The following is a 25,519-nucleotide window of genomic DNA, read 5'->3' as shown; positions in this document are numbered from 1 at the left end:
CGAGTAATTTGAATTCTTCACTATTTGGACTGCAATGGCGGCATGATGGAGATGCTGAAAATTTGAATTTTGAAAGATGTGAATCTGTTAAAGATTGGGATGAATTGATAACAATCACTTATGCTTGAATCATGGGATTTAGAATCAATTTTAGGTTAATTTTCCTAATAAAGCGCAATAGCCAGCTAGTTTCCTTATTAGGTGCAACTGCCAGCTTTTGCAATGTATCACACATAATATATCCGGACGAAACTTATGTATCCGGATGACTTTTATTTTAAGGGATTTTTGTAAAATAGAAAAAAATAGGGATAAAATGTAATTTAGGTTTTACACTATGAGATTTATGTAAGTTATACTTAACTTTATATTATATGGAAATTCCATTTTTGGTCTTGTAACTATTATTGGGCTTAATATTTCTCTCCTCCTTAGGCCTATTGGGCCTGTTACTTTTTTTCTTCTTCTGGGCCTATAGCTCGAAAAGGGCTGTAGGTGAAGCCCTAATAGTGTATTACCCATTGATCGGAAAAAGCTGAAATCTGGGAGTTGTACAGCAAATCGATCAACTGAGAGAGCAAAGATGAATTCAATGGTGGCTTTGGGGAAGAAATTCACGAGAAATATTCAAGATAACAAACGTAGATTGTTGTCTGCTAAGTATGAATTGAGGCGAAAGTTGTATAAAGCTTTTGTTCAAGATCCTCAACTTCCTCCTGAAATGCGAGAAGCTCATCAGTACAAGCTTGCCAAGTTGCCCAGAAATAGTTCCTTTACGCGAATCAGAAATCGGTGCATTTTTACTGGTCGACCTCGTGCAGTTTATGAAAAGTTTCGAATGTCTCGTATTGTTTTTCGTGGTTTGGCTGCCCGTGGTGCTTTGCAGGGTGTAAAGAAAGCTTCTTGGTAGACAATACAATACCCAGGTAAATTTGATTATTGGGTTTTTATTTATTTTTTTCACTTTGATTATGCCTGTGTTTTGCTGGAATAATTTAGTGCAAAAAACTTGTTTGAATTTGAATTCTGCATCTGGGTTCTGTGTGGTCGAGCCAGTGTTATCGCTGACTTTGAGCAAAAGGTGTTTGTTGAAATGTTTCACTGAGAATTAATCTTCTTGTTGAAATCCTGTTTTAGTAGGATGACATAGTTTATTTCTTCATAGGGCAAGGGTAGTGAATCAGAACTATTGTAGCAACTTTTTTAGTATTTACATCACCTACATGAAATTATATGTTCAGAATGAAATGAAATAGATACAAAAATGGAAATGCATACAATGAAGTGGACACAGATTAAGCCTTTTGCTGTACTACCAATGGAGCTAGCCTAGTGGCAACTAGTGTTCACAGAAAAAGATTAAGCCTTTTGCTGTTACTTCTACATATTTATCACCATGAGAACATGGATTTATATTGCTATGCACCTTCACTGAATGTTAATGAAAGAAAGCCTTAGCATCCTAATCTCATTTACTGAAATGGGGGTGGGTTTCCAAGATTTAGAATACAGAACATTGAGAGCCTTAGGGATGATTTTATTTATTGACGTTGAATGAGATTGCAATTATCTAGGGGTTTCATATATTTGTGATGAGGACGAGTTTGCATTTTAAAAGAAGTTTGAAACTGCATGGTTGTTTGAATTATTCACATCAACAAAATACTAAGTTGTTGCGCTAAATTGCTAGCACAATATGGCTTTTCGGCCTCCTGCTAGTCCCTTCATTCCCTGTCTTACACAGGCTTAAAGGAGCACCTATGGTGGATTAGTTATTTATTTTTAAAAAGGAAGCTTATTTGGCGTAGGGATCAGACACTACTACCTCTGAGGTAGGAGTAAGATCCGTGTACACTCCCTCCCAAACCCCACTTTGTGGAAGTGGAGCCTACATTGCGTATGTTTTTGTTGTCGTTGATTAGACACGAATCATACAATTAATAAAATTAAGGTTAGGTGGGAGATGTCATGTGTTGCTACCAAGAGTCATAAATAAGTTCCTGGCTCACCCCTATCTCTAAAGGGGCTTACTAACGAGCGGAGTGCCTATGACCGTGGTAGCTGCAAGCCTCCTTGGCTTTCTCTATTGTCTTCTTTTACTTTGCCCTCCTCTTGCAATTGACACTTTCAGCTCTGCTACATCTTGTTTGTTGCAATACCTTTAAAATATGATGTTCCTTCTTCTGAGGCGTACTTTATTTGAACATTGTTTTCCTTAACAAGATCGATCATTTTATATTATGACATGATGATGTTCGTGTTGTTACCACAGGTTTTCTTCTTTTCAAGAATTAGGAGCCTACCAGATCACTGCTAGTGGATCTCATATACTAGAGCCAAGTAGATTACTGTGGGGCAAAGTTTTCTATTTCAGGAGTTGTCTCGTCTTTTTTCAAATAAATTGTCATATTACAATCTCTAGCTCATCCCACATCCGGGGTTTTGGCCATGCCAGTATATTTTTCTTCATTTTTGCCTCAAGATTTCTGCATGTTCTTAATCTGCTTGATAGAACCTTATTTAAAACTTCTCACTGTCTTGCAACTTTTGATTATATGAAAGACCTGAATGATTAGTCTGTACTCAATGTCTAGCTATGAACTGCTTATCAGGGATTCGCATGCATCTGTCCAGATAGTTCACGTGACATTCGAATCTTTGCCAGAGGAAAGCTTGGTATTTAAGTTACATGTTCAAATACCGCTAGTATTTAAGTGGATAAGGATAGAGAGACATGTAATCCATTGAGTTTCAAACCTTGCAACATTGGCATCATGGATATTTTGGTTATCAAAAAGAAAAAAGGGAAGTCCTTTATATGTACTACTAATATAAAACTACAACAGATATTGGATATAACAGTATTCTCAAACAGTTACCCTGCAATTGCTTGATCCTTAAGATTATGAAATACAGACTAGTATAGTACAGGTTCTTCATCCCAACCAGTAGAATATTCTCTCAATTGATAAATGCAAGAAGAGGCTCTATACTATTAATGATGTACATCGAAAAAGAAAAAACGAAAAACATTATCCCTTCCAAGTTATCTTTCAATCTCTTTGGCCTGCAAACAACTTTCCTGATTTGGAAGGAACAGCATTAGAGCCAGGTGCATTTATCAAACTTCCATTATGTGACATGTAGAAATGGTTGTAATTGATTCTGGTAACCAGATCTGCCAAATGTGGAAACTGTCCCACGTTGAGCTTGAAAGATAGAATCTGAAATTTTGCAAAATGATATTAAGAACCAATCAAGTCCGCGATATTGAAGTAGTTATAACATTCGGATTAGAATAAAACAAGGGAGAAAAAAGAGCTTACTCTCACGAGGAAAGCTATGCAGTCATCAAACTGTTTCTCTATCCTATTGATTTCCATTTCACACCTTGCCTTGATAGCTGAAACTGCCCCTCCACTGCTAAGAGTCTGCTGTACTGAATAGAAATCGAGAGCTAATCCAAGAATACTGTTGATACGGCTAGCAATCAATGCCCACTGGGAAAAGGAAATTGTTTTCGGTTAACCTCTCATGGCTTGATTCTTCATTCCATGTTTTGGGAAGGGGGGAAAACAAATAAATAGTGCATCCATGTGAAAATACCAGTTTTTCTGGAACAGCAAAGCACTGCCTTTGAATAGACATCAAGTAAGCCTCGTGTATTTCGATGACTTCATCCAATGATCTTGCTGCAGCCAAACCTTCACAGAGTTCACCCCATGCACTGTGATACACCTACATGGTAGGAAACACTTCACAGTGTTAAAATGTAGCAACAATTGATTGCAAAGGCCAATCTACTACTGTATTTAATGTTATAACAGTCGAGTGCAGATATTGAACAGACAACTTTTTCCTATTTCTATGAGCTTGTGAAATCACGATTTATGTTAGAAATTGCATTTACCTTATAATAGGGGTCTAAGCTCCGCTAACAATACACAAAGTAGAAATGCAGTAACATATGTGATCGTAGTAATTATTTATGAAAACAGACAAGAATATAAAGGCAACCTATAAATTTCTTCTTTCCAGAAACAAAATCACCATGTTTCAATAATTTTCCATCAATACTGGTGCCCTATACACAAATTTCTTCACAAATCAAGTGGCAGGATTCATGAATCCAAAATGTACCCCAAATGTGGCAGAAATTCCACCAAAAAATTACTATCAAAGAGAGAGAATGAATACCCTGTCCATCACATAGTGGTGGAAGGCATCCACAAAATGTAGCAGTTTTTGTTCCAGTAACCAATGATGCTTGCGGTTAATAGATGCTGAACTTCTGTCCTGAAAGAAAAAGTTGCTATAATTACGTAACTAGACTTGACATTTTAATAAGAGCAAGTAAATGAATTGGTTAGAAGCCATAAAGTACATCATTCTTGAAGAAAATGGACCTTGGGTTTAATTCAATCCCAAAAGGGTAGTTAATGAGGTGAGCATTGTCCAAGACCATATAAGTAGACAACCATCCCATCTTTTAATTAATGTCGAGCACTTTTAACACCCCCATACCTTGGGGCTAACTCAACTCCAAAAGCTAGTTCATGAGGTGAGGGTTGTCCAAGATCATACAAGCAGACAAATAGTGCATCCGTCAACCAATGTGGGATACTAAACATAATTGTTATTGAAATAGCTAGCAATTGTTATTTGGGATCCAAATTAACCAAAATTAGATAACATAGAGCAAACCTTCCACATCCACCTCCGAGCTTTATCAAGAACAAATTTTGCACGTCTGACCTTCAGTAAGAACCTCATAACCTAAAGAAGACAACAAACTGCTTAGAAGAGCATTCAAATTGATTGCACCTTAAGGGTAACTACAGTAGTCCATTGGCTACCTGATTATACTTCTTTATTGCTTCTGTATTAGCAATAAGCTCAAGGGGCCAAGGAACCTGTTACATTTCAACATTATTACAATATGACGAGGTTGTAAGACACCAAAGATCAGACAGCCTAAAGCACCAGAAAACAAGTAGCATACCTTGTATGTAAACATGAGTGAATCCAGACCATCAATGCCAAAATTTTGCCCTCGACTCTTGCGAGGCGTCGAAGTTGGAAGAGGCATACCACGCCGGTCATCCTCAATAGTGGCATTATTTCTTGTTACAGATACAACTAATGAATCGGGGGTGCTTAATAGTGCGGCATCAGCAGAGTATCGGATTGATTCCTGAATTATAAACAAAGGTTAAGTAAAACATAGGATAGGAGTTTCCTCACTTGCAGACACAAAGAACTGAAATTAGAGAAGTCAGTAGCAGATAACAACTAGGACGAATAGGAGAGGGAAACACCTCCAACAATTGGATTCTACAGACGTCAAAGGCTGCAGTAGTTTTTGTTCAACCCCTGCTCATTAGGATAAAGCAAATGGTCTACGAAATCTTTTATCCTCCTTTTCAGATATTATATAGAGGTCACTCAGTCCTACTCACACAGTTCTTCCTTTTTTCTATTTTGGAATAGTCAGCTCGCACAACATAGTTTTTTTTCCCTGTTTAACACAAATAACATTCTTTCCTTTTCTTTTGTATGAGCAGTGCTCTTGTCTTGATATGTTGGAACATGCCTTTCTGGTGGAAAACAGGATGTTCGGTAAAGATAAACATGGCAAGGCTTTATTGCATTACTTAATTAATTGATGGGAAAAAGGACAAATATACCCCCGAACTATCGTAAATGGTATGCAGATACCCTCTGTCATACTTTTGGGACATTGGTGCCCTTGTCGTCCAAAAACTAGAGCAAATATACCCTTTATACTAACGGACATACGCGTGTCATAATTTTATCCACCGACCCGACATTTATTAAATATCGGATCGACGGATAAGATTGTGCCACGTGTCCCTATTTGGTCTTCCGTTAGAGTGAAAGGCATATATGCTCTAGTTTTTGGACAGCAGGGGCACTAATGTCCCAAAAGTATGACGGAGGGTATCTACATACCATTTACGATAGTTCAAGGGTATATTTGTCCTTTTTCCCTTAATTGAAAGAAAACCACTTGCATAAATAATGATATGATGGGTATTACTCCCTAGGGATCTTCAGTGTTCCATATAATCTCCCTGTAAAGCAAAAATAGGTAATAAGGCCCCTAGCGATTTCAAAACAATGCGATTTAACACGCCGCAGCCTCCCAACTAGTTTCATGGATGTTGCATGAATTTACCCTCTAAGAACCTCATTAAAGTATTAAAACCCTTCTGTTCCTATGTCTAAACTCTATCTACATTGAAATACTCATCCACCTATTGTTGCTTCTCCAGCCTAAAATAACAGAAGTAAAGGCTTTTTAGATAACTTAATCCATGTAAACTACCAAGTAGTCTCGTACAACTAAAAATTATCTTATTTCAAGGTAATGTAGTTAATTGAAATTTGTTTCAAAATATTGTCCACTATATTACAGCTTAGTCTATGTTAATTACCAAGTAGCTTAGTGACTAATTATCTAATGATGTTTCATTGATTGATTGATGTTTGTCTCAAAATATTGTCTAGTATATTTGATTATGCATGTAAAATGATATTACCACTAGATTTCACTTTGACAACATAAGAGAAGAATCTTCATAGAAAATTCTGCCAACAGATAGAAGGGAACTAATGAATCAAGGAAAAGGATTGAGTGGTCAGACCTGCAGTGTCGTATTTAATTCAAAATCATCATCCAAACTTTCTCCTTTGTCTAGTTTATTGAAGACCACTGTCAAGAAGTGCTGCAGCAGATCACCTGAAGAAAGCAATATAATAATCCTGTAAAGAATGCCAATGATGATTGACTACTAACAAACTAGCTTAACAAAAAGCAATGTGTACCTGAGCCTAACAAGTATATAGCACGCAGCACTTCCAGCTCTTCTAGCAGTCTCCACTCAGACAGTAATTTTGACAAAATATTTCTGCCAATACAATCAGCCTGCAGGATATAACAAGAGGCAATCGAACATATTAAGCCTCAACCATGTAATTATAAAAAGGTATTTCAGATGACTACATGCTACTACCTGTTTCTTTATGAAGACAATAAGGCATTCTTGAAGAATAACCGTAGGCAACGGAGTATTCCTTGGTTCGACCCTCCCAATCCAGTTTAAGGTCCTTGAAGGGAGTGTGCTATTTTCCTGAAAAGGAAATACCTCCGATACATGATCATCCTCCTGTTCAGAAATCATGTTAATTTTTAAATTTTAAAACAATGGAGTAACAGCTAAACTAAGACAAGTACTTGCCATAACCAGCCAGAAGAATTGATATGAACTATTTAAATTAAGTTCACTTAAGAAACATATGAAAAGCCTAATCTTGACAGAGCTGCACTTCCAACTGAAGGTCCTCAACAATTTAACGAATATGTTAAATTTCAAAAGCGAAACTTCTAGCCACTCAATAATACAGAAATGTCTGTTATAACCCATGTCCCATGCTTAATGCATGGATTGATATCCCAAATGAGGTTGTGCAGATTCCCAAGGGAAGAAGCAAGAGAGGGATGGTGGAAGATCGAGAGCTATGCAATTACATGCTGCACTCAGAAAACGCACTAAGTTGAAGTCTTGCATGGCAAGGATGATGCTGGAAATTCAAGAAAAGCTGTAATTTAAAGGTCATGGTGAATTTGATGGCATGCTAAGCACAAACTTCAACCTCGACAATTAAATAATAAGCAGTAACAATCTGTTAGAAATGACTTTCTTTATGGAAGAAACTATAAAATTTTAATCAGTTAATTAGGGCAGTTGGTCTCAGAATAAGTTATCCACCCTTGCTGAAGAACACTACATCTAAATTTCTACCATAATAAAGTAGGAGTGTGAAAAAACAAAAAAACACTTGGCTGGACTAGAAAATTTTTGGACGGATTTACAATTTAGACTACATTATCACATCCATTGTTTTGAAAGTTGTTTTTACAGGTGTAAAGTACTACATATTTATATGATATGACCTGGTATAATATTAGGCTAAATAGCAAATCATAGATAAATGACCTCTTACCAGCGCCATAGGAAGTGGCGGTGAGTAATGCTAAGCATGTCAAAAACAAGTTAAACAATTTCTGCTTTTATAACTACTGAGGTTACAGGATATAAGTACCTGAAAAGGAGGAAGAAGAGTTGGAAAGGGGAACAACTCCTCCAGAAAAGTGACATCTTCCTTTAATCGATCACGTTCAGATTCACCAAACTGAAAACCGAAGGTATAGTTTGTGCTTTTGGTTGCCACAAATGATCCAGCACTTCCATTGAATATTGCCTGCCTTAATCCCTCATCATTAAGAGGGGGAAGGAAAAACTCTCTAGATAAATTCAATGGACCCCAAGCATCCCTATTTGCATGAAGAAAATTTTGGCTAGTAGTTATAGCTGGATTTTCAGGACGGAATCCTAAGGATAGAATATCATTTCCATCAAAAGCTAGCTTATCTCCTTCTACAACAAAGCTATCCACTTCCTCTCCAAGAGCATGACATGAAATGTGATTAGCTTTTCCTTTCTGAGCCATGGTATCAACCAAGAACTTACACCATTCTTTATCTGAGCATGTCATCTCTTGGAAGCTCTCGTTATTTCTTTCTACTTTTTGCCTTCCAGTAAATGATTTAACTAATGGAACAATTTTCTTCTCCTTCAAAAAGTATTCAGATATGTGATCCCCATAGCCAATAAGAGCTGATAAGGTGACACAAAAGATCTCTGACAAGCTTAACCCAGCAATACGGCCACTGGCAGATACTGAGGATGTCATACGAGTATGTTGTACAAGCTGCAATGACTTTCCAGCAGAGATAATATCCCTGGCTATCTCTTTCATAAACAGAGGACACACATCTAAATCTCTCCCATTTGCCCCTTTTTCTTTGGCCAAACCAGACACATCATTAGGCTCTTTTCTACTCACGTCGTTTGTCCGCTTTATTGAAAGCAAAGAATCAGTGACACGACCAGTATCCAATTTTGCAGATCTCAGCAGATAGCTCTTCTCCCAAAACTCAGACTCCTCAACTGCAATTCGTTTGTTAGCATGAAAGAACATCTGCATAAAAAGCATACATGCATAAGATTGTCTTAGAGAATGTCAATGTCTAAACATAGGTGTTGCTGAACTGTTTTCTATAAGCATAACTATGAAAATCACTCGGTCAGTCTTGTAATATCCCTAAGTCACTCTTTCCAGAGTTCCATCGTGTGACTCATAAGTTCAATGCCCGATAGTCCACACTTTTGAATATCTCGTTTTTTCTTATAAATTGGGGAATTAAAATACTCTTTCTCCACTAATGAGCATCCTACCACTTCTTAATATAGCATTAAATAGCTTGGTAGCCATCCTACTCCAACCTTACAAGACACTTCCATACCTCTATTCAGGGCAGGGCTAAGATAATCACAATCATATAAATAAAAAAATTGTTTAACAGTAAAATTTTATATCTCATCATTGATCAATAGGGTACGAGATTTTGCTACAAGAAAAAGAAGCTTATATTTGAGGTTTGGATATGAGGAACAAGTCTCTTATAAGTTGCAAGTTGCTATTATATGAACATCTTCAGCATTCCATTTGCTCTTATACATGTGTGCAGATAAAAAATGGCGGGGCATCTACTATCACAAGCCATTACTGAGTTTCACAAGTTTAATGTAAATGTGTCCATTTTCTTTCTAATGATGTTGAAGCATGCAGATATAAACGTGCTCCTGGAAGCTATTATTCTGATCTATGTTGAAAGCTATATGAAATCATTTCATTATTCCATTAACATGACTATTAATAGAAACTTACCTCCTCAAAGGGGTCGTCCAGAATTCCTTCATAAAGCCATGAATCAAGGCCCTCAATGTATGGCAAAAGAGTGCTGACAAATGCATGTAATATCATCCTGTAAGCATCCTCCTGAAATTATTTACTCCAGATAATAAATTATAACATGAAGGACTCAGCAAATATGTCCAATAAAGGAAAGCAGTTTCAAACCTCGCCACCTTGCACAAGACAAACTTCAGTCAGCTTCTTATATAAATAATTAAGAATATGCACAGCAATAGCTGTGGCAGAGCTAGGTGAATCAGTTTCATCATAAGCTTGTGGAATGGCTTCTTGCACTACTTGAAACAAAAACTCGGCTCCTGCACACAAACTAATATCGCATGATAAATCTTGTTAGGAACTTCTATTAAAAACCCCTAAGAAAGGACAGAAAAAAGAACTGTCAGCAAGACCAGTCAAACAAGTGAGCTGTTAAAATTCTTTTGGGTAAGGCATGCAAAAGGGGAGCGCCATTGGACTCTCCCTTGGCATTTCAAAAGGAAACAGGGTTTCGTGAAAACATGTACTAGGAGTTTTCTCTTCAACTCCTAGTAGTTTTAACTACCCAAAGATGGAAAAAAATTCCTCTTGCCACCCTTTTGTTTATATGATATTTAGCTCATCATAACTATACCTCTATCACAACAAAAAACAACTACATATCCCTTTATCTTCGCTTAGTAACCAATTTAGCTGTATCATCCTTGACTCAAATTCCATTTACTTCTATGACGAGTACACTACGTAATCTTCATTCTTCCAATCTTCTTTCCATAACTTCTTTCATTTGATAACCTCTTTTTCTTTATTCTTTTTTAAGACAAATCGCAAACGCCAGGGGTGTATTTGGACATTTTCACCCTTTTTCTTTTCATTATGCTTAATCACACTAGCATCACTGAACTACACCATGCTATATTTTTCGAAACTTTCATTTCACAAGGTAATTCATTTGTATTCTATTTACCAACCTTGATAAAGAACTTGACAATCCCAAGAGCGTTGGAGTAGTTAAACTACATGAGTCGACCACCTTCATCTCCTCTTTCAACGCACCATTTCGCAACCACTGCTCCATAAAAAGAAGGAAAAAGTTGTCTTCTTTCTATATCAATGCATACACATAGAAACACTCACAAGTGCAAACATGTTGAGCAACTTACTGTTAGCCAAGTGGAGATAGAGCAACAAAATGCCCTCAAAGTAGGTGGTGGAGGAGGCACAGATTTCTCAACCTCCTGAATTCTACTTTCTACCATCTTTAAACATGTTGCCGCATAGGTAAACTGATTAAGAACATGATAAAGACTAGTATGCGAAAGATGGCTAACATATATCCCACTCCGAACACGAAATCGATGCCCTAATTCATCCCAATACAACATTGTACTCGAAAACCCTTGTAATATTTGCAGCACATTTCGCACCTAAAGACGAAAAATCACAAATGGGCGAAAAGGGGTAAATTAAAGATGAAAACTTTCAGCAAATTCGAATCAATCAACTAAAACTGAGTCGGCTATACGAATCCTCATAGCGTAATATGAAAAGGGTATGAAAAAAATGAACTTACTAAATCAAATTCGTTAGTTCGTAAGGAGGAAATTGGCTTCGCAAAGTGTAACCCGTCGGAATATGAAGTGTATAATTTTCCGATTAAACTCTGGGGAGCTTCCATTTTTCTGTTGTCTACAGTAGATAACACTACAATTTGTGAATGTTTTCATGGATCCATTTCAGTCTGAAGTTACAAATTGCTCCCATAATGCTGCAGGAAAATTCTGCCCCGCTTTCTGATTCAAAACAAAGGGTAAAATGAAAAGGAGGAGAATAGAAGGGGGAATGTGTCTCAATTTTCCAAAATTGTAGTTTTTCTTTTTTTTTCCCTTCTTCTAATTGAGTGTGGTATCAGTATCGGGCTCGACTAGATTTAAATTTATCCTTGAAAATTTTAGTATCCCACATTGAGGGTAGAATACCTTGAGAAGGGTAATTTTATATAGAGTGTTATGGATGAAGAAGTATTTGTTACTTCGCCACAACTCTCTCATTACAATTAGAGAAAAAATTCTGAACGACTAGGGTTCTTATTACAATTAGAGAAAATTTTCTTAACGACTATGTATTGTTTGCTTGTTGATTAGAGATGAGTTATTTATGTATTAAAACTAGCATAATTGTGTACATTGTTTGGTTGTAAAAATGACGGAGAAAGATACTCATATTGAATTTAGCATAAATCATTTAATTGTGTACACTAATCATGTTTTCAATCTAAAATACACTATTAACTCCAGAATCATCTTCAGTTCTTCATGAATCTGTTACAAAGATATGTTTGCCTTCAAATACAAACATCAATACTACACAGAAGATGTGGATGCATTCGGGAATTGAGATCTCTCCCACTAATGGCAACATTTTGACTAATCATCCAACTGAAGTTCTCTGTATCTAATTCTCCTGATCTGTACATGAGTTTTCCCCCTCTCCATTCATTTATGATCTTATACAGAGGTTTGGAATTTCCTTTCCTATGATTCTATAAGGACTTCTGTTTTCAGGTCCCAGGCGAAAGCTACTAGGGACGCTTGATTGGCTGGCTGCACGTGAACTCGAGTTCAGCTCCATTGAAGAAATACAGGGAAAGACTTCAAGTGCAGAACGTGGAGAATGGTGAGAAGCTGCTCCATATTCACAGGTTTCAGGTTGAGTTTGCCGGCAAGTTTCACTGGAAGAGACACAGTTTAACTTGCATAAGATGGACGTGACAGTCAATGGCACAACACAAGATATAGTATCTAGCTGCAATTGTAGATACTAATACGCGAAAAAAATAATCTCACAGAATAAAGTGTTTGGTATATAACATGACAAACACAAGACAGTTATTACCTGCTACATGGTGATTTTGCATGCCTGCCAGATGTTCCTGGTAACAGTGGTTTTTGTTCCTTTTTATGGTTGATTGGGTTCTTAGGACTCAGGGTATCCTGAAATGTAATGAATTCAGAGTTTAAAATCATTTGGATTTTTTTTTTTAGAGAATCTCACAAATAATACAGTGACGTTAACCCTTAATGTCACATCAGTAGCAGGCTAGCAGCATGTACCACTCACATGGAATTTCTTCCCCGGAGAATCCTCTGAGCAACCAGCAACATTGATACTATGCTCAAGGGAACTAGTACTACGTAAAAAAGCATGTTCAAGTAGCATCATAGCTGATGGCCTATCTGCAGGTTTCCTCCGAAAGCAGCACTGAAGGAAATCTTTTCCTTCTGGTGATAATTTTTCTGGTATAGGTGGTGATTTGTTCAAGACACCGAACATTGCTTGCACCTAATAAAGCCAAAGCATGAACATTAAGACACTTACAGAAACCAATTCACGAAAGCCTGAAAAGTAAGAACATAGCTCTGGCTTTATTGAGATTAAGCCAATCAGTCAGCCTTGCTCGTATATTAACAAGCTATGATTCTATATTGACAACCTAAAAGTTCACAAATATATTTAAGCTTGTAATGCGATTACATTGTTCTCAAAATGAGATGCTTTAAACACTTACCCAACTAAGTTCTCCCCAAGGGGGCTGTCCAGTAAACATCTCAATAACAGTACAACCCAGGCTCCATATATCAACAGCTAAGGCAAGCTCTGGATTAGCATCTTTGCGCAACACAGCCTGCATTACCTGCATATAAAGTTAAGTCCAGACATAAGTACAAACCAATTAATAAAGGGGAAAGAAAACTGAAGCCAGGCAGAGGCAGTAGCCGCGAAATAGCTTAACAATGCCCACCTCTGGAGCCATCCAGTGAGGGCTCCCTTTCAGAGAAAGATCAGTTGCACAGCTTGAAAGCTGGGAAAAAGAGAAACGTTATAAATTACAGCGGTAAGATATGCATGAAAAATAATCGATGAAAGATCAAGCTCATTCATTTTCACCACAGATCAGGGTTTACAAGAAAAATACTAAATTAGAACGAACATAGAAAGTAGCATTTTCAGTTTGGCATTAGACTTCTGAAAGCTTACATGTTTTGCTAACCCAAAATCTGCAAGCTTGACAACACCAGATGCATCTACAAGCAAATTTGCTCCCTTAATGTCCCTACTCAGAAAAAATCATTGAAACCAACCATTAGACTGAGCATCACTGTCAACGAAAAGTTTTTTTAAAAAAATGGTAAAAGAAAATAGTCTCTTCCTTGCTTATAACAAGGAATTGCAACACAGACGCTTTAGTGTTCCGTTAATGAATCTTTAAATCAAGTGACATATACCACATCGATGTAACCCAGTATCTACCTGTGTATTGTCTTAGTGCTATGCAAGTAAGCCAACCCTGATACAATATGCCTAGTAAAGTTTCGAACTATTGACTCTGTCATAGCTCCGCAATGTTCCCGAACATACTTATTAATTGAACCAGGGTGCACATATTCCAAATATATGCAAAAGCGGTCTTCCATCTGAACAACAACAACAACATTTATCTTTCAATATTCTAAAGAAATACCTGAACATGGCAAGAGAAAGATAAATGTTCTTACTATTTCACTGCCATAATATTGAACAATATTTTGGTGCTTTAACTGCTGGAGAACTCTTATTTCCTACAACAGAAGTAAGGAAGAAACTGAATCGATTTAGAATAGCATAAACAAGTGAAAAACATGTCATAGTCTTTGCAATCCATCACAAACTATGTATAAGCTAGTAGAATAAAAAACTCCACAATATGAAGCCCTCAAACTTTTTTCCCAAGTCAGTTACCAACATTCCAAAAATATTTTCTCAATGATGCAAAACGTGAAAGAGGCTTATGAAGTCAAAGAATATGATCAATAAAATTAGCTCCATGGATACGATATTGATTTTTGCATCTTCAGGCACATGATAGTTAGCTCAAAGTTGGACATAACCTTAAGTTGACTAATTTGCTAATGCAAGTTAGACAACCAGGACATATTATATAACATGCTTAGTAAGTACTTGTTTTAAAGTTCACTTCACTTAACAAAGATTTGGCCTTTAAAATATGTTTTCTCTCACTGTGTATCTCATACAATTGCAGTTTATATACAAATTTTGATTATGTAGCCTAAGAAGACATGAGGACGTCACCTGTTCTAACTGCTTTATACATTCAGCAGATTTAGGATCATCAGGAGTAAGATCAACTTCTTTCATTGCACATAAAGCACCGGTTTCACTGTAAAAGGAAGAAAAACAAAAGAAGCAAATGTTACATTCCTACCGAGTTACTTACTAAGCAAGCTCTATCCCTTACCAGTTAGTAGCTTCATATACACTTCCAAATGTACCACGACCTAAAAGCTTCCCCTTTAGCCATTGACCCTTTGCTGGTGATACACATGGTTTATCCATATTGCTGTGTATGGTACATGATTCTGGTTGTCGTGGAACTCCTGGTGGAAGGGGTAGTGGATGCACATTGTTGTTGTTAGCTTCATTCCAACCTAGAGAACTTTCCGGAAGAGATTTATGATGTGAATGCACAGCACCACTTCTGCTGTTCCTGATTCTGTTAGCTGAACTTGGTAAAATTGGGCTACTCAGTGGAGAATGATCAGCGCTATTTATAGCCCTTGTGGGTGAAAGTTGGAAAGAGTAAGCCTCTGAAGGTGATGATGAGGCCTGATGCAAGGGATGATGAAAAAGGTCCTGTGTACTAAACCTTTTTGGGCTTCGGACGGGGCTTGTAAAACCACTACTCGGGGCACTTCTAACAGGAACATTCAACCTGAATTCAACGCCCTCAGCATTCAGATCCTGAGGGAACCCCCTACGCCGATAAGTTGGAGTAGATGATCTTGGATGCTGAGAACTTTTCACCTCAGCTGGAGTTCGACCAAAAGTTTCCCTGCAACTCGCAACAGGTTAACATTTCCGCGTTCGGTTTTTGTTCTTACAAAATCATCATAGCTAATCGAACATTTTCCCCCAAAAACAAAGTAGCACACTACAAATCATCATTTGAAACAACTACAAACCACATGCTCTTTCACAATTCCAAACCTGCCTTTATGGTGAACCTTATAAAGGTTACTGCAGTTAATCCACAACCGAAAAAAGGAAAAAATGGTTCTTTTTTGGTAATGACCTATAAAGTGTTACTGCAATCAATCCACCCCAAAAACTACTTCAAATTCGAACCAACTACCTACTACTACTAAATCCCTTTACATACAGAGTTACCTATGGTGAAAAGCTTTCATCGTCAAACCGAAAATAACTACCCCTCAATCCCAAACCAGTATGAATCGGCTAAACAATACTTCACCCAGAAAGGTAGCATTTTTTTTACTTAAAGCATGAAACATGCATGTAAGAAAAAACTCAAAAGTTTGATAAACATACCCAGCATGTCAATTTGTTTGACTGGTTATGACTTGACACGAAGTTTAACAAACCACTTTTGAATCTCGTGATCTTAAACTAAATATATAAAATATATCAAAATATCATTTAATCTCTTAAATATGTAAGGTGGAAAGTTACAATCAAAGGGTTACCAAAAATGGAAAGACTCATTCATTTCGAAACAGACTAAAACGAAAAGTAAGACTAAAATTTGAAATTGAGTATAAATTCTGAACAATGGGTTCAATTTTCAAGACTAACCTGGCAAGAGGAGGACTTAAAAGCTCCCTGTCAACTCTACCCCGCAAATTAGAGTCAACCGAGTTCTGTTTAGGCAGAGAATTGAGCTCAGGGAGCGGCAACGGCAGTGGCACAGCAGAGGAGTTAGAACAGTGACGGAGGTGGTGGTGAGACGACCTAGAACCCGACCCGAAATCAGCGTAAGAATCAGGAGAACCCGGCAAAGACTTTGAACGTTCATCAATAATCAGTGCCTGAATATTAGGTCTCCGCAAACCAAGATCCTCATCACTAACATGTCTCAACTTCCTCTGCCTAGTAAGCTTCCTTCCGCCGCCGTAAATCCGCCGGGTATTCGGTGAATCGGCCGGAGAAGAAGTAGTACTAGCAGTAGTAGAAGAAGAAGAAGAAGAGTGTTGAGAACTTGAAGATAGTGAAAATGCTTTCCATAAAGACGGCATTTTTCATGGCAAACAAATACAGAGAAAAAAAAAAATGAGACTACCCAGAAATGAGTAATGGGATTTTAATGAAGCAATGCATTGAAAGAGAATTTTTTGTCAATGTTTGAATGTTTCTTAAGTGAAAAAGAAGGATGATTATAATTTGTTGTTACAAGTCAGAAACACGATTTCTTGTATTTCTGTAAAGTCAAAATTACCAGTAGTAATCGTTTCAATTTATGTGATATAATTGAACTTAAAATTTATGATTTAAAATAAGTTATTTATATTTATGTGTATGTAAATTATTTTAAAAGAGAAATATTAAAAATACTTTGAACTTGGTGTAAAATATTAGTTCCATTCTCAAACTAATAACAATCTTAAAAATGCTCTTTACTTGACTAATAAACTTAGATATACCCTGATCTGCCACATGACATAGCACGTGATCTCAAACTCTTGTAGGAGTATCAGACCTTCAGTTAAAAAAATTGTGAAAAGTATTGAAAACATCTCTAAATTTGGCGAGAATTTAAAAGTGTATTTCTCTTATGTTGCAAGATCGGGGGAGTATTTAAGTTCAATTAGTCAAGTAAAGAGGGGTATATCTAATTAAACTTAGATATACCCTGATCTGCTATATGACATAATAAGTTATCTCAAATTTTCGTAGAAATATGAAACTCTTAAAAAAATTGAGAGAAGTGTTGAAAACACCCTAAATTTGATGAGAATTTAGGGATGTATTTCATCATATTGTAAGATCATAATGTATTTAAGTACAATTACCAAGTAAAAAACTATTTTATAAGATTATCAATAATTTAAAAATAAAACTAATAAATTTATAAAAATATTTTTAATACTTATCTCTTATTTTATAGGGAATAAAGGGAGAGTATATATTTTGTGAGTACAGGTGTGTAAATATATGAAAGGATTTTCCATGGTATTACGAGGTCAGGGTTGACCCTTGACAAAAGAAAAAACGAGGAGCGTGTTAATTAAAATTGAGTAACTCCAAAAGTACGCTGAAAAAAACATGCTGGTGTTTGCTTTGCTCCCTGGTAACAGCCCTATTCTTTCGTATTTATATTAGAGCTTTGATTAAATTTAATGAAAAAATTTAAATTTTAACTAGGAAATTGAAAATATGAAAAATGGTCATGAGAACTATTGACTTTTTTTGGAGTAAGTTTAAGTTAGTGTTTAGTTATAATATTTTTAAATCCAATTTGGAGTTTAGATTCTAAACTTGGAAAAGTACTTCGAACTTATTTTTCAAACTCCAGCACTTACAACAACAACAACAATCCATCATGCATGTGTGATCCCACAAATAGGGATTGAAAAAGATAGACGGTTTTTAATAGATTATTAGCTTAAAATGATTATTTTTTACCTTTATTCGTGTAAATTCTTGACGAAGTGCTTTCTTTTCTCTTTTATTTGAAAAGTATAATCAAATACAATTTCATCTTTTAACTTCATAAAACTCAAACAAAGTAATAAACTAGAAATTTATACTCATATTCAAAATTTGAATTCAAAACTTTTAATTAAACATGTATGAAATATTTACCACGCCACAATAATCTCATTGATATTGACAAGTGAATTAGTGCATTAAAAAAACATTAATTGGAACGCGTTATTTATATTTATTACTATATAGTGTAGAATTAGAAAGAAATGAAAGCTGAGAGTCACTGCCACTTTGACACTTCAACACTCCTTGCTAGCCCTGCCGCTGCCGACCCAGTCAACTCACGTTCCATTTTTGTGACAAGTGATAACAATTGACACGTATATTATTTGTCTCAATTTATATTTCGTATTTTCATGTTCAAATTATATAAATTTTGATCGAGATATATTTTTTTTTAGTATATAAACATGAAAAAAATTTCAACCTATATACTTTTATTTAGTTTTCAGTTAAATTAGTATGTCTAATCGTATAGTTTTTCCTATACGTAGTGACATTGAAGCCATATTTGTTGGGTGAGGGGAACCAATGACAAAATTAAAGAAAATTAAGAACGATTTTCAATTTTATAATTTTAAATATAATAATACATACTATAAATTAACACAAAGGAAATAATTGTTGATCTGGAATGCATAGTAAGAAACATATTATACGAGGTAAAATACATGGATATTAAGGAAAATATTACATTGTTTGACATCAATTTCTTTTTACATAGATATTGTGTTGTGAACCAAATTGACCCTGTAAGTGCCTACGGGCTATTAGAGAGTTTTATTTGGGATTCAGACTCATTTACATCTTGTTAAAAAGGATTAGGAGTTAGAAGAACGGTTCTGAAAATTATGTCGAAGCTTCTCTCATTTCCATTCTCGATTTTAGTATCTCATCCCCTTCTGATTACCTTTTTACTCTGTATAATCTCCTTAGTTAATGTTGCTATTACCTTTGTTGCTCAGATTCTAAGTTATAACTTGTATTCAGTGATCTTATAATATATATCAGTGCTTGTGTTGGAAATCTGATTTATTTCACATTGTGCAAGTTTTTTTTTATATAATCAAATCAAGTTGTCTATAAGAACACAATAATACAACAAAGTCGATACAATAATTTTAAAGATATAGCAATGACGTGCTATAATAAGGGGGAGAGTTGATTTTTTAGGTCATTAACAATTACTTATTATTTTTTATTTTTACATGTAAAATATCTGAAAAGCTATTTTTTTCTTTAGTTCAAATCGTAGTGACTTACGGATCTTAAGTCCTCTCTATAGTAATGTGAAATATTATTTGGAATATATATACTTGAAATATGTGTAACAACCAAATACTATTTTTGATCCTCTCTTCTTCTTTTCTTTATGTTCATACTCCATCAAAATTCAATATTTCATACCTCGTGAATCATGACTAACAAAGGATGTTTTTTGTGGGGAAAAAAAAAAGAGAAGAAGAAAAGATTCTCTTATTTATTTGGAATGCCATTACTTTTCCTAAAAAGTTTTAGAGTATATTACAAGTGTAACTTGTGAAGTTGTAATTGGTGAAACATATGATGTTTTGACCATTGAGGAAAAAATGACAAAAAAAAAAGCTCTTATGTTTGCACTTTGCGCGTAGGTTAAATAGTTCTTTAAAAAATTAAAATATGAAGTAAGCTATACAATTAGCTAAAAAACAACAGTAGTAATTAGTAACTGTAATCATTTTTAGCTATACTCTTTTTTAATTAGCATACTGACTAAGAATTTGAAACATATAAGAGATGCATAGATGATGTAAGTAAGTTGAACTAGTCAAATTAGATTGATCATTGAAATTCTTTTATATTGTCAATATAAAAAAAGTTTAAGTTCTAATTTCTTTTCACCAATTATTAAAGGACTCATATTTAATTTTTGACCTCTTAAGAAAAGTTGTGAAAGTGTGTACATTTAGCCAGGAGTTTCTTCTTCATTGGTTTTAGTTAAAGAAACTTGAAGAATACCATTATTTGTTTCATTGATTTTGTTTGTATAAAAATAAAAGTGATATATTAATTTTTAAAGGTTAGAATTGAATCTAACATCTGATGACTAGCTTTAATCGGCTAAATATCAAATTTGAAGTTATCTAGTGTTGATTTGTGCAAATAATCCATTATTTTGGGTGTCAGAAAAGGTCAAGTTGGGCCAAAACTAGCTTGATAAAAAAAGGAAACTTACGTAAATCTCATTAATGTAGGAGTTAATTACTAGATACACTCTAGTTTGTAATATTAGATATCATATCAAATTTTAGTACGTCCAGCTACTAGATAGACACGAATCACACCAAATACACTCTCCTATCCGGTGTGATTCACATGTATCTAGGATACATAATGAATTTCGCTCGCCTCTCTCTCTAGTAGCAATAACACATGTATCTAAGTGTATCTTCTTTAATAAATGGTAGAAAACTCTTAATTAGTGGTAAGATGCGTAATATATTGAAAGTATAGATAATAATAATACAAAGTGAAGTATGTCTAATTATGTAGTTTTTCCATGAAAAAACCAATCCGAATTAGAAGGTAGAAACCTGGGTTGGGTTGGGTTGGGTTGGAGATGTTAAGAGAGTTGGGCCGGACTCAATTTTTGGCCCGCGAGATCAGTAGTGGTGCCGATCCATCGGGGCACCGACCCGATTGATTAGCTTTTCCTTTTTAATTAGTTATAATTAAACATGTGATTAATTAGTGATTGTAAGAGACTCAAAACACCCGCCGAAAAAAAATAAGCTGCCACATTTCCATGGCAGCAGCCGCCCGTTCCTCCGCCGTATTCAAACGGGCAGCTTCAACCGCCGCCCAAGTTCTCCGACACCAGAACTTCTCCTCAGCGGCGGCGGCAGCAGCGGATATTCACCGGCCGGGGGATTTCTACTGCGACGATAGTGAAGGCGAAGAAAGTGCAGTGTATCAGCATACCCTCAAATTCCAACGCCCGTCAACCATAAAACAACACCAGCTTCTCCATAACTCCGTCAGTCTCATAGGAAAAATTGATTACCCATTCAAAAGAGTTAACACTAAAAACGGCTCTTTTGGGGTTCATACTTTACTCAGTGTCTCCGGTTCTTCTCAATCCCGTTCGTCTTTTAAGTGAGACTCTAATTTAACTACTATTTGCAAATTAATTACTATAACTATTAATCGAGTGATCGTCTGAGAAATTTTAACACTCTGCAGAGTTATGTTGAAGATGTGGGATGAAATAGCGGAAGTGTCAATGGAGCATTTGAAATCGAATGACTTGGTATACGTTTGGGGTCATTTGGGATCATACATCAAGACTGATGAGAATGGTAAACATAAGATGAGATACCAGGTTTGTAACCAGAAAAATGGTGAAAATTGGATAAAAATTTCAGCTTTGATATAGGTTAACAGCTTTGATACAAATTTGTCTAGTATTTGTTATAGGTTAACTATGATGTAGGGAATCTTAGTAGCTCAGTTGTTTGTTTATCTAAACTTTCGCCTTGTTATTGAGGGTTCGATTCCCTACCTTGTATTTTGTCCACAACATGCAATGATTGTTGTTAACGTGGCTGATTTTTTGTAAGGGCCTATGGGCTAGAATTGGTGAAGGAGACGGATTCGGTTGGTATTATTGGGCCAAGTAAAATGTTGGAGAGTTTTATTTGGGATCCAGGCCTAAATAGCAATTGGTTAAAAAGGATTGTGTTAGAAAGAAGAGTTCTATGCCTATTATGTTGAAGCTTTGGCTCAGTCTGTTATCCCCTCATCTCCCTTCTATGTTCTAATATCTCATCTCCTTTTGGTTACCTTTTTCCATGTTATTTCTCATTAGTATTGTTCAATATTACCTCTTTGCTCCAATTCTCAGTTGTAATTTGGATTCGGTAGATATAATATACGTTAGTGTTGTGTTGAGAAATTTGGATTGTTAGTAATGACCTGGGCATGTTGGTTATCCAGCAAGCGTAGGACTGCCCATTGTGTTATGATCTAGGACTATGACAACTTTCAGTTATTTCTGAAAAAGCTCGACTGAATTGCAATAAGGAGGACAAGAGTATAGGAAGTACTTGGTTACAAAGTTGCAAGTACCTTTCTTTTGTTTAACGAACTAAGTGACCTTTTTGGTTGGGACACCGAGGCGAGGATAAAATGATACAGAAAAGTGCACAAAGTCTATTTACTCCTCATGAGATTATCATTATCTGCCTTTTGGCTTATTAATGTTTTAGATTTCTGTAAGAATTCATCTTCAGATGCAATTCTCTTTCAAACTCGATCTATTTTGCTATTTAGTAGCATTGTGACATTCTATGATAACGAGAGTGATGGTATTATTGCAGCATAGCCAACTCATTAAGAGAAACCCAGTTGTCTTCTTATAACGTTCCATTTATTCTCTTTGACATAGCACACAACTTTATCTTTCAGAGAAGTGATTAATTAGAATTGCATCTGCCATTTGGTGTTTAGCTTTCCTATATGAGTTGCCTTTTTTTTCCGGGTGGGTGGGGGGATATGATCAGCTTTGAATATCTCTTAAAAGACAATGGCTAATAGAGGAAGTTGTGACATAAGTGCACCTATTCATTAACAGTCAAATTTTCTCCTGGATCTTCAAAGAACAAAAAGGATGGAAACAAGAAATACTCTCAAGAAAACATGATCCCGCATTAGATGTGTTTTTGTAAATTTGAGATCCTGTGCTGAACAAAATGCTTTTTCTTTTTCCATATTTTTATGTAGCTTGTGCTGCACAAAAATGTTTTCATTTCATGTTTTCATGTCCTGATTCTTTTGTGAAGGTAGATGTGAAGGAAATAAATTTCGTGACTCCAGATGTTCAAGCCTTAGCAACCCCAGAATTTCAGAAGAAAGAATCAAGAGGTACATGTTGCCTTTCCTAGCATTTTTTATTAGTTATGATGTTCATAGATTGTAACCAATTGGCAGACATTTTCTATATCAGAGTGCCATGGGCCTAAATAGAGCATTGTACATGCAGCATGTCTGAATAATTGAAAAGTAGCAGACAGTAGGAGGATAACTTCTAAATTTCTAAAATGAAGCTTCAGAAGTAATATAAATCAAATATTAACTTTTGACACATTCACTATAGCCTAATTTTAAAATCTAAAAGTATGATTTTACCAAGTATAGGAAAATACACCTTATTGTGAGATACTCGTTGTCACTTCCACCTTTCAATTCTTCGAGTTAAAATGGATGGGGTGGGAATTTCTGTCCTGACAACAGAAAGAATAAACAACTAAAAAGACTTTATAAAATGCTCACATAATCCAGGTATTGGTGATCCTGTTTTTTATAGTTCTCTTGCCCCCTATGACCATTACATTTGGTTGATTATTGGAACTAATGGGATATTGAGACATGAACTGAACTATGAACTTGCTCAGAAAATCCTCCAACAATTTGCTGCTTTGGATGATGTTCTGAATCATTTGACACTTTTTTTAGCACTAAACCAAAATGCTTGGTTGCCCAGTAATCCAATCAATCAAGCTTTAGAGTGATTGACGGTGCAGGACTGTGCATGTTGGGTATTGAAATTTGTTGATCCTACATATATATGCTTCTTCGAACTCGTTAACTCATTTCTGGATCCATTTACTTGCGTTCTCAGGTGAAGATGAATTGGAGAACTACAGGAACCGGATCCAATTGTGGCAAATTTTCTTAGCTAGCCCTTTTGAATGGATGGACTTCAGGAAGAGTAAAGTCAATCCTAAATACCCAGACTTTAAGAACAGAGATACTGGTGAAGTTCTCTGGCTCAGGACAGATGATCCACCATGGATAAAAAGACAGTTGGATATCCTAGATTCAAGATTTTCTTACGAAAGTTTCTAAGAACAATTAAGCTCCATCAAAGACATGTCCTTTTGAAGGGTCCAGACCAATGCTGAAACCTGGTCGAAGAGAAGTTCCACGGGTCTTCACAAACATCAAAGGTACTGTTGGCTATGTGCATACTTCGTATAATACAACTTGCTTTGGTAAATAGAACAGGATCTATCCCCATTATAAATGAGAAGAAAGCCACTGTTTGTTTATGTCACAAGTTATGTAATCTTAGCAGTAGTACTAGTTGTTTAGTGCTGCTTCTTGAAAAATATGTCTTGTACATAAGCTTCTTGTAAGATCAATACTTGTAATATGAAATTTCTTGACCGTTTCCATGTTACCAACGTATGCTGGTTCGTCTCATGAACACTATGCTTATCGAGTTCATATCGAGGATCAGTTCCTTCGTCATTATTTTGCGTGGGAGCTTATAGTTAAGTTAATAAAAATAAGGGCAAATACGAGACAAAGTATTTCTTGTATGCCTAGTAATACATGGCAAATTTAAGCATTTCCCTATTTATATATGGGATATTTTGAGGTATAGATATTTTTTATATAGTCTTCCAGAAGGATTTAAGTGTTAATACACTTGTAAAACACTATAATCAGATAATTGAAGTGAGTTAGAAAATTCTTTAGTGTTGACTATGAAATAAGTCGGGTTAAATTTATCATAAAAAATCAAGATTTTTATTAGGAGAATTCAAAATATATCGTGAAATTTTTCGAAGCAAAGGTTTATGTGCGTAAATAATTGATGTATTTGGTGGGGAAAATCATTTCTTATCTCCTATAGTTCAATTTTTCACTTCATCAGTGGAATACAAAATAATGAACCTACCATTTTGAGTCTTTATTAGGATGACTTTTATAGACTTTCGTATCCAATTTGAACTTCTTAAGTCCCTAATATATGTCCAAATATATAGTGAAAGAAAAGTCATGGTATGCCAATATACGATAAGTTAATTTATCCATTGGTCTAAAATGACAATTATTACTATAGTCTATAATATTATATATCCTTTAATTATGTGATGAGTAAAAGTACATGAAATATCGCATATTTTAAGAGTAATTATGTAGTTTGATATTTTATTTTATGTTCTATCTCGCATAAAGTAATATATAATTTTTTTTTTTTGTATAATTGAATGTATATTGTCAACCAAATACAAAGTTATGTAGATTTTTAATCTTAGGAAGATGAATTTAACCTATAATCTAGTACTTA

General features: G+C 35.4%; 4 protein-coding genes across 6 annotated transcripts; 2 read left to right on the top strand and 2 right to left on the bottom strand.

Moving 5' to 3' along the window:
- The first annotated feature begins 515 nt into the window (after positions 1-515).
- On the top strand, positions 516-2,582 carry LOC125854725 (ribosomal protein S14, mitochondrial). Its single transcript, XM_049534307.1, has 2 exons — positions 516-926; positions 2,273-2,582. Exon 1 carries the CDS (start codon positions 584-586, stop codon positions 908-910), a length of 327 nt encoding a protein of 108 aa, XP_049390264.1. The 5' UTR covers positions 516-583; the 3' UTR covers positions 911-926; positions 2,273-2,582.
- A 263-nt stretch (positions 2,583-2,845) lies between these two features.
- LOC125854724 (uncharacterized) lies at positions 2,846-11,693 on the bottom strand. The gene is made up of 16 exons (XM_049534306.1): positions 11,414-11,693; positions 11,004-11,267; positions 10,812-10,909; positions 10,009-10,171; positions 9,817-9,927; positions 8,128-9,066; positions 7,038-7,190; positions 6,850-6,949; positions 6,669-6,763; positions 5,003-5,194; positions 4,857-4,913; positions 4,705-4,776; positions 4,198-4,296; positions 3,607-3,738; positions 3,327-3,500; positions 2,846-3,224 (listed from the first exon to the last, which is right to left on the bottom strand). The coding sequence occupies exons 1-16, from the start codon at positions 11,516-11,518 to the stop codon at positions 3,054-3,056; spliced, it is 2,925 nt and encodes a 974-aa protein (XP_049390263.1). The 5' UTR covers positions 11,519-11,693; the 3' UTR covers positions 2,846-3,053.
- Positions 11,694-12,034: 341 nt separating this feature from the next.
- LOC125855456 (mitogen-activated protein kinase kinase kinase 5-like) lies at positions 12,035-17,037 on the bottom strand. 3 transcript variants are annotated; one of them, XM_049535177.1, is made up of 11 exons: positions 16,492-17,033; positions 15,137-15,730; positions 14,971-15,058; positions 14,397-14,459; positions 14,152-14,315; positions 13,879-13,954; positions 13,643-13,702; positions 13,409-13,534; positions 12,961-13,182; positions 12,736-12,833; positions 12,035-12,571 (listed from the first exon to the last, which is right to left on the bottom strand). In XM_049535177.1, exons 1-11 carry the CDS (start codon positions 16,929-16,931, stop codon positions 12,340-12,342), a joined length of 2,163 nt encoding a protein of 720 aa, XP_049391134.1. In that variant the 5' UTR covers positions 16,932-17,033; the 3' UTR covers positions 12,035-12,339. The 3 variants fall into 3 exon arrangements, 2 of the variants coding, with proteins under 2 accessions (XP_049391134.1, XP_049391135.1); XR_007445491.1 differs by having other exon boundaries at positions 12,509-12,571; positions 12,954-13,182; positions 16,492-17,037; XM_049535178.1 differs by lacking the exon at positions 13,643-13,702 and having other exon boundaries at positions 16,492-17,034.
- A 4,109-nt stretch (positions 17,038-21,146) lies between these two features.
- LOC125856678 (protein OSB1, mitochondrial-like) lies at positions 21,147-24,625 on the top strand. The gene is made up of 4 exons (XM_049536274.1): positions 21,147-21,537; positions 21,625-21,763; positions 23,223-23,304; positions 24,062-24,625. The coding sequence occupies exons 1-4, from the start codon at positions 21,188-21,190 to the stop codon at positions 24,286-24,288; spliced, it is 798 nt and encodes a 265-aa protein (XP_049392231.1). The 5' UTR covers positions 21,147-21,187; the 3' UTR covers positions 24,289-24,625.
- Positions 24,626-25,519: the final 894 nt, after the last annotated feature.

Source organism: Solanum stenotomum, chromosome 2, assembly GCF_019186545.1.
Source record: "Solanum stenotomum isolate F172 chromosome 2, ASM1918654v1, whole genome shotgun sequence".
In the NCBI taxonomy this organism is placed as follows: domain Eukaryota; kingdom Viridiplantae; phylum Streptophyta; class Magnoliopsida; order Solanales; family Solanaceae; genus Solanum; species Solanum stenotomum.
The sequence above is the reverse complement of the archived record's forward strand: the minus strand, read 5'-3'. Positions and strand labels throughout refer to the sequence as shown.